The sequence below is a fragment of the Crocuta crocuta genome, unplaced genomic scaffold, assembly GCF_008692635.1.
Source record: "Crocuta crocuta isolate KB4526 unplaced genomic scaffold, BGI_CrCroc_1.0 scaffold162, whole genome shotgun sequence".
NCBI lineage: Eukaryota > Metazoa > Chordata > Mammalia > Carnivora > Hyaenidae > Crocuta > Crocuta crocuta.
Genome location: NW_027529433.1, coordinates 7,347,557 through 7,361,211, shown reverse-complemented (window position 1 = coordinate 7,361,211; position 13,655 = coordinate 7,347,557). Strand labels below are relative to the sequence as shown.

Sequence of the window (13,655 nt, the reverse complement as noted above, 5' to 3'; positions counted from 1 at the left end):
GAAATTATTAGTTAACTTTATTTTGGTACGGTCTCTGAATAAATAAAGTACAATATTAACTGTCACTAATTGCAGTAACAAATGTTTCTCTATACCTTATGTCCTAACATGCATCAAGAGAAAATATAAAACATAACCTGCCTTTGAACATTAAAGAGGTGTTCAATAATTTATTTCCCTGCTAGGGCTCCATTTTATTTGAAAGTATCAGTCCATTTTTCAAATGTCTTCAAGAAAACCATTTGTTGGTACTGACTAATGGGAATCGGTTCATGGATGATCAAATGACTGTTTTAATTCCATTTCAAGTTTTATGAACCAAGTCTTAACAAATTTACACTGCCCCAAGAGGAAGAAAGAGGAAAGGATAATTGTTTTTGATGGGGACAAGGAAGAGGGGTCGGGGGGTGGGTGTGAGAGGGGGCAGAAAAGGGCAAAGAAACAAGCAAACTACAGGTTTTTCTTTTAGGTTCATTATTACACAAAGACACGTTTTGGCTAAGAAAATTAAAATAATTCTCAAATATTTGAGAAGGGAGGCTAAAAGTGTAAAAACTGCCACAAAAGAGCAGATCCTGGGGAAATGATGATGGAAGTGAAGTTTACCTTCACACCACCCCCGTCCTCCCAATCCCCATCCTAGAGCCTCTTCTCCTGTGCTTCCCCCAGGCAGTCCATGCAGCTCCAGGCAAGAGAAGGGCAGGAGGTCTTTCATATTATTTATGTCTCCAAGATTCACACCTCTTAGATATTTGTATTTTGAAAGGGTCCACATCTCCTGAGTAGAAGCAGGACTCACAAGAAGATTAGGAGACCCTGAGAATGATTAATCGACTCAATGAAGCTGGCTGGCTGTCCAGAGCAACAATTCCCATTACTTTCTATACTCCTACCTCGACCTTTCCCTACCTTGATATTCCTAATCATGGTAGTAGGAGGAATTATTTTAGAAAGTGTGTAGGGTGAGGGGTAACCACAGAGAAAAGTTAATACTAGATCCAAAGTAGTGAATTTATAAGGGTGGAAATTCAGAGAGTGAGTCATTTGGATGGGAAGTATGTTTGCACAAGAGAACTGTCAGTACTCCTTCAGTCATTGTCCAAATAAATGGCAGTCTATTTTTCATCTGCAAAGATCCAGTCCTGAGCATTCACAAAACGAATGGTTATTGCCATTCTTATGATTTCCATACCACAACTGTATCACAGAAAGGCATTTTCTTCTGGTAGAAGTGAGTAATTTTTGCTACACGAGAAGAGGTTTTGCATAAATCCATAAAGGCAGTTAGGTAATACTGTGTGCTCTTTTCAGTTCAAAGCAACCTGTTTCCAATGAAAGGAATGTGGGCTCCCCTGTGTCGTTGTTTTAAGTGTAGAAAATAATGTATAGGGAACCAGAAGACCAGCTTCTAGTCCTGGTTCTCTCACTTACTGGCCGTGGGGGTAATCAACTCACTTAATCTTCTACAACTCTGGTTTTATATCCATAGATAGAGAAAATAGTTACTTTGCTTGCTTCATGGGGTTGTTGTGAAAGAATACATGGTATCCAAGTTCCAGAATCTCCACATTGGAAGGGTCTTTAGAGACCATTTAGCACTACTACGTATTTTATAAATAAGAAAAATTAGGTTCAGAAAGGTTAAGTGACTTGATCTAGATCAGTGATTCTCACTCTAGGCTGCAAATATTAATTACCTATACAGTTTTTTCAAATATTGCCACCTGGTCTTCAATCAAGACTATTAGATCAGAAGGTATGGAGCTGGGGTCCAGCAGGCATTAGCAGGTTTTAAAAGCTCCTCAAGTGATTCTAACATGTGGGCAGGATCGAAAACCAGTCCCAGCTTATGTAACTTATCATGAGTGGAACCAGGAGCCAGCCTGGCCTCCTGTCTCCCACCCAGAGATTACTCTGCCACACAGGGATGATACCTAATAGCCAGGAGACTGCGGGAGTGAGAGGGATCAGTGATACCCAGTGGGAGTAAGCATCAGAATTCCCTGTATAGCAGCCCAGCTGCTTGGGTAGGAAGTGTGAGTCATCTCTGTGTCTGGTGACTCTGTCATTCTGTCTGAGGCAGGATAAGACCTAGTTTTCTGGCATTTCTCGCCTGACAAGCAACCACTCCTGGACCTATAGCCACACCAGCATTCTCAGAATGAGTCAGGAGAAATGTTCACATTGACCAATGTAGCAAAAAAACCGCATCATTGAGAAGCAACTGTGAATTCAGGAGCTGCCTCAAGACAAGAGGAGGCAAAGGTTTCTGTGGTAAGTTTTAAAAATTGCAAAAATTCTCACTGGGGTAGTGTTTCTCAGCTTGGGGTATTTATTAGAAGTACATGAGCACCCTGTGGTAATTTTTAAGACTGTTTTTGGAATATTAAAAAAAAATCTAAGCCTACTTAGATAATATGTACAAATATCTTACATCCAATAATTCTAATTTTAGCACCTACATATGCCTTTGACTTCACTATCACCTAGGTGTTAAGCCATATGACTAACTGACATGGCCAATGAGAAAAGACCATAGGCAATGTGATATATAAATGAGGCTTAAGTACAGAGTGAGGGCCAAATGATGTCACAGCCAGCTATTCAAAAGCAGAAAATGCACTCGTTCCAATAAAGAAAAAGAGTGGGAGAAATGAGTCATCACTGGGCACACTGTACCAGAGGCATGTCGAGCTCAAAAAAACTCAATTACAGAAATCAGTACCATATTCATGCTGTGAGCATAGGCTATTTCAACAAAACGATAAAATCTATCCCAAGTTTAATAAACTTTATAATAAAAAGATATTTCCAAGGGTACAATGTTAATTACTAACATGCAAATATGATTTATGAATCCATGGTAAGGACTGGGCAGGGTAAATTGAAAGCAGATGGCCTAGTGACTCCAGGGGTGGGAAATAAACAAACCAGAAAACACTTTTAAGAAAAAACCCATATAAACTACAAAGTAGGAAAAATTCCAATGTACTGATGTAAGTGAAGGAACTAACACACAATTTTGGAAGTACCTGCCACAAAGGTCTAGGACACCAGAAAGCAATTTAGGGATGCAGAAGGAGAGAAGAAACTAGGAGGGAGGGTGGGCACAGCTAAGTGGGACAAAAAAAAGAGAGAAGAAACTGGGCCTTTTATTACTACTGCACTGAGGGTTACTATACTGGCTAGTGGAGGCTGAAGGCATCTGCAGTTCTGTTTAACAGTAATGGTGGACATCTGATGATTCACACTTTTTTTGGCTGAATCAATCCAAGACTCTTCCCTGAAGTGTGACAATGGACATCTGGAGGTGGCTGATCATTGGGCATCAAGAGTGTTAGTCATTAATTGTTTTCAAATTGGTGGTTAAACTGGGCTAACAACTCAGAAGACAGAACTGAGAGGAAGATCTAAGCCTGGAAAGTCAGAGTGAACAGGAGTATTTCTTTTTTGGGGTTTAGCAAATGATGGATAAGACCATGTTCACACAAAAGTGCAGCATAACCTCTGTAGTCTTAGGCTGCTTGCTCCTTCCTGTGGTCTTGGGAAAGCTCTTCCTTCACTGCACCAGAATACTAACATGTTAACTTAATTATCAATACATCAGAGGTCCCCAATTTTCTATATGGAGTCAACAAGACCTGAAATCACCTGGGGGAATACTAGGGGAAGAACAAGGGCACTTAAATTTCTGAGACTAGGTGAGGAACAGGGAAGGAGAGGCTCAGTCAGCTGTGCAAGTCTGCCCCTGGGGAATTCTGTCAAACAAGAATTGTAGGAGAAAACACATAGCATATTGTAGAAGGGATATATGAGGACAAAAACTAGCTTGGAGAAGTTCAGATTTCTTAAAAATAACAGTTTTATCATAAAAAACATACATTTCTATTTGAATATGAAGTTACAGGTAACTAAAGAATGACCCACCTTACTCCAAGCAAAATTCCAAGTCACGGAACTGTCGCCTCCTAGAAGATCCTTGAGCCAGGTGACTGGATTTTGATAAATCTGACCATTTTCTACCTTAATTTTACCACTCAATAAAACACTGGCTTTGTGAGTAGTCTCCTGAAGTGAAAAATGAAAGAAAAATTAAGAAGGAAAAATGCCTGAATATGTGAACTTCTGCTTTTGGCCAGGATGCAGTAACAGGAACCAGATTTATCCTAACACAAATAAAACATAGGCAAAATATATAAAGCAATAGTTTTTAATATATCAGACATCAGGCAACAAAGTACAGTGATCCCTGAGAAGTGAGAAATTCATGAGGTGAGCCTTCCAGGTGTCCCAGCTCATTGACTTGAGAGAGTTTCCAGGTCATGGTGCAGGGAGTGAGGATGCAAAGCCTGTGGACTCCCTGAGCTGAGGAGGCAGAGCAGAGTCCAGGAAGGCAAAGTGCCAAGAGTTTGTAGGACAGAGTATTGAAGAAGAGAGAAATGCAAAGAGAGGACTCTGTAGATCTTCAGAGGGTCCCCTTTAAGTATTCAGCTGAGTAGTGACTGGCCATGTTTGAGAGCAAATTACCCAAGGCTGGGAAAAGAACCACCTGAGAGGATTGGAGGTAGTGACACCTGGCATTCTGAAAGGGCAAAAACAGTGCTTGTTCCCGACAGCAATACTAGAACACATCAAAACCGGTGGGGCATTGGTAGGGTACACAGAAGAGCCTCACTTAAGTAGTGGGAAATAAATAGCCCTAGACTGAAAACAAGCTCCAGTCCTGCCCACTACATCTTAAAAGCAAGACCTAAGGGGATCAAATTGTTTCCAATGAACTTAACTGTATCTTGGAATAAATCTATGAAATATTTATAAGAATACAAAAAATATCCAGTAACCAACAAGATAGATTTTACTATGTGTGGGATTCAATAAAAAAATTAACAGTCCTGCAGATAAGTAGGAAAATACAACCCATACAAAAGAGATAAAACAATCAATTGAAAATGACCAAGAACAGATAAGACTGTTAGAATTAGCAGATAAAGTCATTAAGTAGTTATTATAATCATATTCCATATGTTCAAAAGTTACGTGGAGACAGAGAAAATATTTTTTAAAAGACTAAAATCAAAGTTCTAGGGATGCAATTACAATGTGTGAGATGAAGAATACTGGATGGGATTACTGACAGATTAGACATTACAAACAAAAGTATTGGAAAATTCAACAATAAAGCAATAGGAACTGAATAAAAATGAAAAACTGAGAAAAGAGAATTTAAAAAATAAATAGATCATCAGTGAATTGTGGAATGATTTCAAGCAATCTAACATGTGTGTAATAAGAGGTTAAAAAAGTATGGAAGAAAGAAAAAACACATAAAGAAATAATGGCTGAAATTCTTCCACATCTGAGATTCAAATTTGGAATCCAGAGATTCAAAAAATTCAATAAGCCCTAAGCATAAGAAACATGAAAAATTATGCTAATACACTCATAATCAAAATTGTTTAAAACCAGAGATAAAGAGAAAATCACTAAAAGCAGCAAGAAGACACTTAAGAAGAGAGGCACAAAGTTAACAACAGTGTATTTCTTGTTGAAAACAATACAAGCAAGAAAACAATGAAGCAACATCATTAAAGTATTGAAAGAAAAAAAACCTTCCGACCTAGAAATCTATACATAGCCAAAATATCGTTCAAAAATGAAGGTGGAATAAACTTTTCAGACATGCAAAAGTCAAAAGGCTTCATGATCAGTGGAAGGCCTTCAATACAAGACATGTTAAAGACAGTCCTCCAAGCAGAAGGAAATGATAGCAAATGGAAATCAGGATCTACAAAAAGGAAAGAAAAGCAGTAACAGTAATTACATAAGAAAGATATTTATCTTTTTATTTAAACCTCCTTAAGATAATTCACTCTTAAATAAAAATAATCGTGCAGTATGGAATTTATAACACTGGGTAAAAGTAAAATATATAAACAATGGTATGGAGTAGAGAAATGGAAGCATACTACTTTGCAGTTCTTAACAGAACACATAAGTGGTACAGTGTCAGTTAAAGGTAGACTGGGAGAAGTTAAAAATATGTACTACAAAATCTAAAGCCACAACTGAGTAAAAAGAGTTGTAGCTAATAAACCAACAAAGGAAGTACAACACACACACACCAAAAAGAAAAAAAAAGAAAAAAAAAAGAAAAAGAAAATGAAAAAGGGAACAAAGAAGAGATGAGAGAAATAGAAAACAGATGCCATGTGACAGATTTAAACCTAACTGTATCAGAAGTCTCACCAAATGTAAATATTCTAGAATCAACTTCTGGTATGACAATGTGAGGATCCCACTCTCAGGTAAAAAGTATTTAAAAAATTGTTTAAATTTCTGGAAATGATCATAAACGCATGCAGCAAATAGACACTATTCAGCTAAATCTATCACAATTAGGTAAAAAAAAAAAAAAGGGAAAAAGGAACTCTGTGGAATGTGAACCAAGATTGCTTCCTTCCTCCCTTCCCAGTTCATGAAGGTGCAGATTCCACTCCAGAATGTGCAGTCACAAACACAGGGCTCCCTCTCCCTACAAGCCCTAGTCAAGGACTACCTTCTTGTCAAGGGCAGGATATCAGCATTTCTCATCCTGCCCTCAGCTATCTGTTGCTAAGGTTAAGGTGAAGGTGAGCGCAACCAAGAGGTAGAATGCCTGGGTGGCTCTGCCAGTTGAACATTCGACTTTGGCTCAGGTCATGATCTCATGGTTCATGAGTTTAAGCCTCATGTCAGGGTCTGCTGACAGCTCAGAGCGTGGAGCCTGCTTCAGATGCTCTATCTCCCTCTCTCTCTGCCCCTCCCCCACTTGCACTCTGTCTCTCTCAAAAACAAAACATACATTTAAAAAATTAAAAGAACAACAAGAATAGAAGAGGCAGGGGATCCCTTCTGACTAGCCTGCACAGAAAAACAAGAGTAGAAGAGGCAGTGTTCCCACCCTTGCATTGGTGTCACTAAGACTACTGGGTCCCCTGATCACTCTTGCCTGGCTTATAAGGTGGTGGTTTCGAAGGGACANTTGTGGGGATGAGCACTGAGTGTTATGTGGAAACTAATTTGACAATAAACTATTTGTTAAAAAAAAAAAAAAGGTGGTGGTTTCATGTCAGGAGAGACAAGCTGTAAAGGCTTGAGGCTATTGTGCCTGTCTTGGCTAACTGCTCAGCTACTAAAGCTGGGGTGCCATTCAGAGAAAGGTTGCCATGTTCCCACCCAGCTCCAGAGATATGGTACAGAGATTTTGCCTGGGAAAAGAAGCAAGGCTTAAAACAGATGGTTCCTAAACTCCTCTAAAGGAAATGACTTCATTTGCAACAGAACATAGAGAAGTTCAAGCTCAAGGGCACTTTAAAGGCAGTACAGGTTGTGGTAAGAGGCAATTGAAAGTAAAATGGTAGATTCATTGGAGATACAGGCTAAGCGATAGCCTGGCTAGTTTTCAGAAGAAAACTGGGAAAAGGGATAGTAAGGCAGAGACTTCTTAAAGTCAGAATAAAGCTCAAACACTGACTTCAAAAACTATCTGATCCTTCAAAGGAGCACACATTTGACTGGATTAGTCTGTAGTGATTTACACTTCAGGTCATTTTTTTTTTTTAAATGGTTTTTTTTTTTTTAAATTTATTTCTAGGAGAGAGAGAGAGAGACAGTGTGAGCAGGGGAGGGTCAGAGAGAGAGGGAATCACAGACTCTGAAACAGGCTCCAGGCTCTGAGCTGGCAGTCAGCACAGAGCCCGACACGGGGCTCGAACCCATGAACCGCGAGATCATGACCCAAGCGAAAGTTGGACGCTCAACCAACTAAGCCACCCAGGCGCCCCACTTCAGGTCATTTTTGAAAACAATAGAACAATGAACCAGCAATAAATGGATCCTGATGTCTCGGTATGGTCAGGGTAAAAGACAAAGAGAGACCCGCCAAAGCCTAAGTCCATGTAGGGATAGTATCAAAAGTTTAACATTATAGTAGGAAAAAATAGCCAAACTAAAACGATCTATCCAGTAACTAAATAAGCAGGCACATAACAATAAGAAGACTAAGAGAAGGTGGAGGCCAATACACAGATTTGCTATAATCCATGACCCACTTAAAAATATCTAAAATGTCCAGTTTCAACAAAAAATTATGACACATGTGGGAAAACAGGAAAGTAAGACACATACACCAAAACAAAGCAACAGGAAACATGTGTGAGACTGACCAAATGTTGGATTTTTAAAAAAATATTTTTATTTATTTCTAGGAGAGAGAGAGAGACAGCGTGACCAGGGGAGGGTCAGAGAGAGAGGGAGACACAGACTCTGAAATAGGCTCCAGGCTCTGAGCTGGCAGTCAGCACAGAGCCCGACGCGGGGCTCGAACCCATGAACTGCGAGATCATGACCTAAGTGAAAGTCGGACGCTTAACCGACTAAGCCACCCAGGCGCCCTCCAAATGTTGGATTTAACAAAGACTTCAAAATAGCTATAACAAAAATGTTGAAAGAACTAAAGGAAACTATAATTAAAGAAGTTAAGGAAGGTATGATGACAATATTATATCAAATAAAGAGGCAAGATTTATGAAAAAAAAAGAACCAAACAGAAGGTATGGAGTTGAAAAGTACAATAACTAAAAGGAAAAATTTACTGGAGGGGCCAACAGATTTATGATATCAGAAGAATTAGTAAACTTGAAGATATCAATAGATTTTGAAAGTTGAAGAACAGAAAGAAAAAAAGGATGAAGAAAAATGAAAAAGCCTCACAGAAATGCAGGACACCATTAAACACACCAATGTATGCATACTGGGAATACTAGAAGGACAAAAGAAAGGAACAGAAAATATACTTGAAAAATTGATGGCTAAAAACTTCCCAAATTTATTGAAAAATATTAAGCTGTACTTTTAGAAGGAGGCTCAGTGACTTCTAAGTAGGACAAACATGAAAAAGTTCATAAACAGATATATGGTAAAAGTCAAAGACAATGAGAAAATTTTGCACAAAGGAGAAAAATGACTCATCACTTACAAGGGAACCCCAAGAAGATTAACAGCCAGCTTCTTATCAGAAACAATGGAGGCCAGAAGCAGTGGAATAACATATTCAAAGTGTACAAAGAAAAACAGTGTCAACTAAGGATCCTATATCCAGGAAAGATATCTTTGAAAAATGAAGTTAAATAAAAACATTCCCCAGTAAACAAAAATGTAGAGAATTTGTTGCTAGAGTACTTGAGAAGAAATACCAAAGGAAGTTTTTCATGTAGAAAGCAAGGTGACCTCAAATGGTAATACAAATCCACATGAGAAAACAAAAAGCATCAGTAAAGGTAATTACGCATTATAAAACACAGTATGAACAAATATTTCTTCCCCTTTCTTCTTGAACTGATTTTAAAAATAACTGCATAAAACAATAGGTATATAATGTATATGTTTGGAAATAGCACAAAGGAGGTGGATGGGAGCAAAGTTGTCTTGGACTATGGGAATGATTCCAGATGGTAACTCAAATCCACAAGAACAAATGAAGAGAACCAAAAAGGGAAATTAAGAACTTTAATATAACAAAAGCTATAAATACATACTCACTTTCCTTTCTTCTATTTCTTTACAAATCACTAAAAATTTTATGAAGTCATCATTATAACAATGAATTATATATATATACATATATAACATGTATAATGATAATATCACCAAAAGGGGGAAAGAGGGATAAAGCTATATAGGAGTTATAATTCTTTATCTTACTAGACTTAATTAGTATAAATCTGAAGTTGATTCTGATAAGTGATGATATCCTAGAATAAGCATTATGGAAATACTTAATAAATAGGGTAGAAAAAAATCACTAAAGAAACTAAAATGCTACACTGGAAAATATTCACTTAATGCAAAAGAAAGCAATAAAGGAAATAAAGAAGAACAAAAATGACATGAGACATACTGAAAACCAAAAGTAAAATAGCAGACATAAGTCTAAAAATATTAATAATGTTAATTAAATAAGAGTGGATGAAAAAATTTATTCAAAAGCCAGAGGCTGTCAGATTGAGTTAAAAAAAAAAAGATCCAACTATATTCTGCATAGAAAAGACAGACTAAATTGAAAGAGACAAGAAAAGTGAACAAGAAAGGATGGAAAAAGGTGTATCATGAAGACAGCAACCTCAAAAAACTGGAGCAGCTATACCAATATCACACAAAATAGACTTTACAACAAAAAATATTACTAGAAATAACAAGGGACATTTTGTAATAAGAAGAGGGTTAGCATATCAAGAAGATATAATAATTATAAACACACATGCACCTAATAAAGGAGCACCGACATACATGAAACAAAAAATAACAGAAATGAAGGCTGAAACAGACAATTCAACAGTATTATAGTTGTAAATATTCCACTTCCAATAATACACAGAACAAATATGCAGAGATCAATGAGGAAAGAGAAAACTTGAGGAATATTATAAACTAACTATGCCCAAAAGGCTTCTATAAAAAACTTCTAACAAGAGGAGAATAATTATTCTTCTCAAGTGCATATGGCATATTTTTTAGGACTGGCTGCATGCTAGTTAAGCCACAAAATAAATCTCGGAAAATTTAAAAGGACTCAAATAATACTAGGTATATTCTCTAAATGAACAGAATGAAATTAGAAATTAATAAAAGAAAAAAAATGGAACACTCACAGTTATGTGGAAATCAAACAACACATGCCTAAATAAATAAAGGATTAAAGACACAATCAAAAGGCAAATTAGAAAATACTTTGACATGGGGCGCCTGGGTGGCTTAGTCGGTTGAGCGTCCGACTTTCGCTTAGGTCATGATCTCGCGGTTCGTGGGTTCGAGCCCCGTGTCGGGCTCTGTGCTGACTGCCAGCTCAGAGCCTGGAGCCTGTTTCAGTCTGTGACTCCCTCTCTCTCTGACCCTCCCGTGCTCGCGCTGTCTCTCTTTCTCTCCCCTAGAAATAAATAAAACATTTAAAAAAAAAAAAAAGAAAATACTTTGACATGCATCAAGACACAACATACCAAAAATGATGGGGTGCAGCAAAAGCAGTAGGTTAAAAGGAAATTTGGAGCTGTAAATGCCTAGATTGAAAAAGAAGAAAAATCTTAAATCAATAACCTACGCTTACACTGATGACACTGGAAAAAGAAGAGTAAACAGAACACAAAGCAAGCAGAAAGAAGGAAATGATAAATATTAGAATGAAAATAAATAAAATAGGCAATAGAAAAACAAGAGATACAATCTATGAAATCAAAAGTGGTTCTCTGAAAATACTAAGAAAATTGACAAAACTTTAGCAAGACTGACCAAGAAAAACACGTGAGAAGACTCAAATGACTAAGATCAACAATGAAAATGAATACACTATTATTGGACATACTGAAATAAAAGGGATTATAAGAGAACTATCAATAATTTCATGCTAATAAATAACATAAAATGGACAAATTCCTAGAAAGATAAAAAATACCAAAATGATTCAAGAAGAAATAAGTAATTTGAAAAACCCTTTAAGTAAAGAGATTCTAACACTCAAAAAACTATATACAAGAAAGGAACAAAAATCCCAGGTACAGATGGCTTCATTGCTGATTACTACTTAACATTTAAAGAGGATTTAATACCAATATTCTGGATTACCAATATTGCAAAAAATAGAAAAAGAGAAACATTTTTGTGAGATCAGTATTACCTTAACACCAAACCAGACAAAGACAACACAAAGAAAACTAGAGATCAATATCTTTAATAAATATGTATGCAAAAATCCTCAACAACATATTAGAAAATCAAATTCAGCAACATATAAAAAGAATTATACACCATGACCAAGTAGCATTTGTCTGCTTTTCCAGGAATGCAAGGCTGGTTTAATATCCAAAGATCAATTAATGTTCTACACCATACCAACAGAATACAAAACAAAAACCACATGATCATCTCAACAGATGTGGAAAGAGCATTTGACAAAAATCAATACCCTTTCATGATAAAGACACTCAAGAAAATAGGAAAAGAAAAGAACTTGCTGAGCCTAATAAAGGGCATCTATGAAAAAACCTATGCTTAACATTATACTTAACAGAGAAAGACTAAATTTTTTCTAAGAAACACAGTCTCATCTTAGGGGGAAAAAAAGAAGTGTGATTTCATTATTTTATTTCAACAGTGTACTGGAGGCTTTAGCCAGTGGAGCCAGACAAAAAAGAAATAAAAAGCATTCAGAATGGAAAGAGAGAAGTAAAACTGTCTTTATTCATAGACAACTTTATCATCTAGGTAGAAAATCCAATGATATCTACAAAAGTTTACAGGAAGTCGTGAGTTTAGCAAGATTATAAGAGAACATCTCAATATACAAAAATCAATTGCATTTCTACCTATGAGCAATAAGCAACCAAAAACTGGCACTTAAAAACTATCATACATATTACTATCAAAAAACAAACTACGTAGGGATAAATCTGGTAAAAGATATGAAAGACCTGTATACCGACTCCTACAACTGCTGGGAAAAATCAGAAAATATCTAAATTAACAGAGAGCTATATCATGTTCATGATTTGGACAACTCAATATTGCTGAGATGTCATTTGTCCCAAAATTAATCTGTGGATTCAACTCAATACCAATATAAATGACAGCACCTCCTTTTTTTAAAAAAGGCTGACAAACTCAATCTAAAAATCATATGGGATTGCAAATGACCTAGAATAGCCAAAACACTTTACAAAAGGAAGAACAAAATTGGAGGACTAACACTACCTGATTTTAACACTTATAAAGCTGCACTAATCAAGACAGTATTCACAGTAGGATAGACAAATAAATAAATTAAACAGAATAGGGAGTCCAGAAATAGGCACATAAATGGACAAATGATTTTCTACAAAGGTGCAAAGAGAATTCAATAGAGGGAAATTTTTTCAACACATGTTGCTGGAAGAATTGAATTACCCATATTCAAAAATATGAGTTGGGAGGGCGCCCAGCGTGGTTCAGTCAGTTAAGCATCCAACTTCGGCTCAGGTCACCATCTCGCTGCTTGTGCGTTTGAGCCCCACATCGGGGTCTGTGCTGACAGCTCACACCCTGGAGCCTGCTTTGGATTCTCTGTCTCCCTCTCTTGCTGCCCCTCATTTGCTTAGGCTCTGTCTCTCTCTTCCTCTCTCAAAAATAAATAAACATGAAAAATATATGAATTGGGATCCTACTTTTTACTACATACAAGAACTAATGGATCACAGACCTAAATTCTAGGAGAAAATCTTTGTGACCTTGAGTTAGAAAGACTTCTTAGAGATGATACTAAAAACATAATTAGTGAAAGAGCAAATTGCTAAGTTGGATTACATCAAAATTTTAAAGTTCTGTTCTTTATTAAGACAATTTTGAGAGAATGAAAAGGCAAAACTATATTAGGAAAAAATATTTTTTCAAAGTATATATTTGATAAAGGACTTATATCCAAAATATATCAAAACAAGTAACAAACAAAGTAAGAGAACAAACAACCAATAAAAAAATGGGCAAGTATTTGAAAAGAAACTTCACCAAAGAATAAGTATGGATGGCAAAGAGCATATGAAAAGATGTTCAACATAACTGTTATGAAATGCAAATTAAGATCACAATAAGTT

General features: G+C 36.6%; 1 protein-coding gene across 1 annotated transcript in view; it reads right to left on the bottom strand.

Moving 5' to 3' along the window:
• The window catches only part of ANKRD31 (ankyrin repeat domain 31), a 130,494-nt gene that overhangs the window by 9,026 nt on the left and 107,813 nt on the right, over positions 1-13,655 (bottom strand). The window contains 1 exon segment of the mRNA XM_077759843.1: positions 3,928-4,068. Within this exon segment, the coding sequence (XP_077615969.1) occupies positions 3,928-4,068 (141 nt within the window).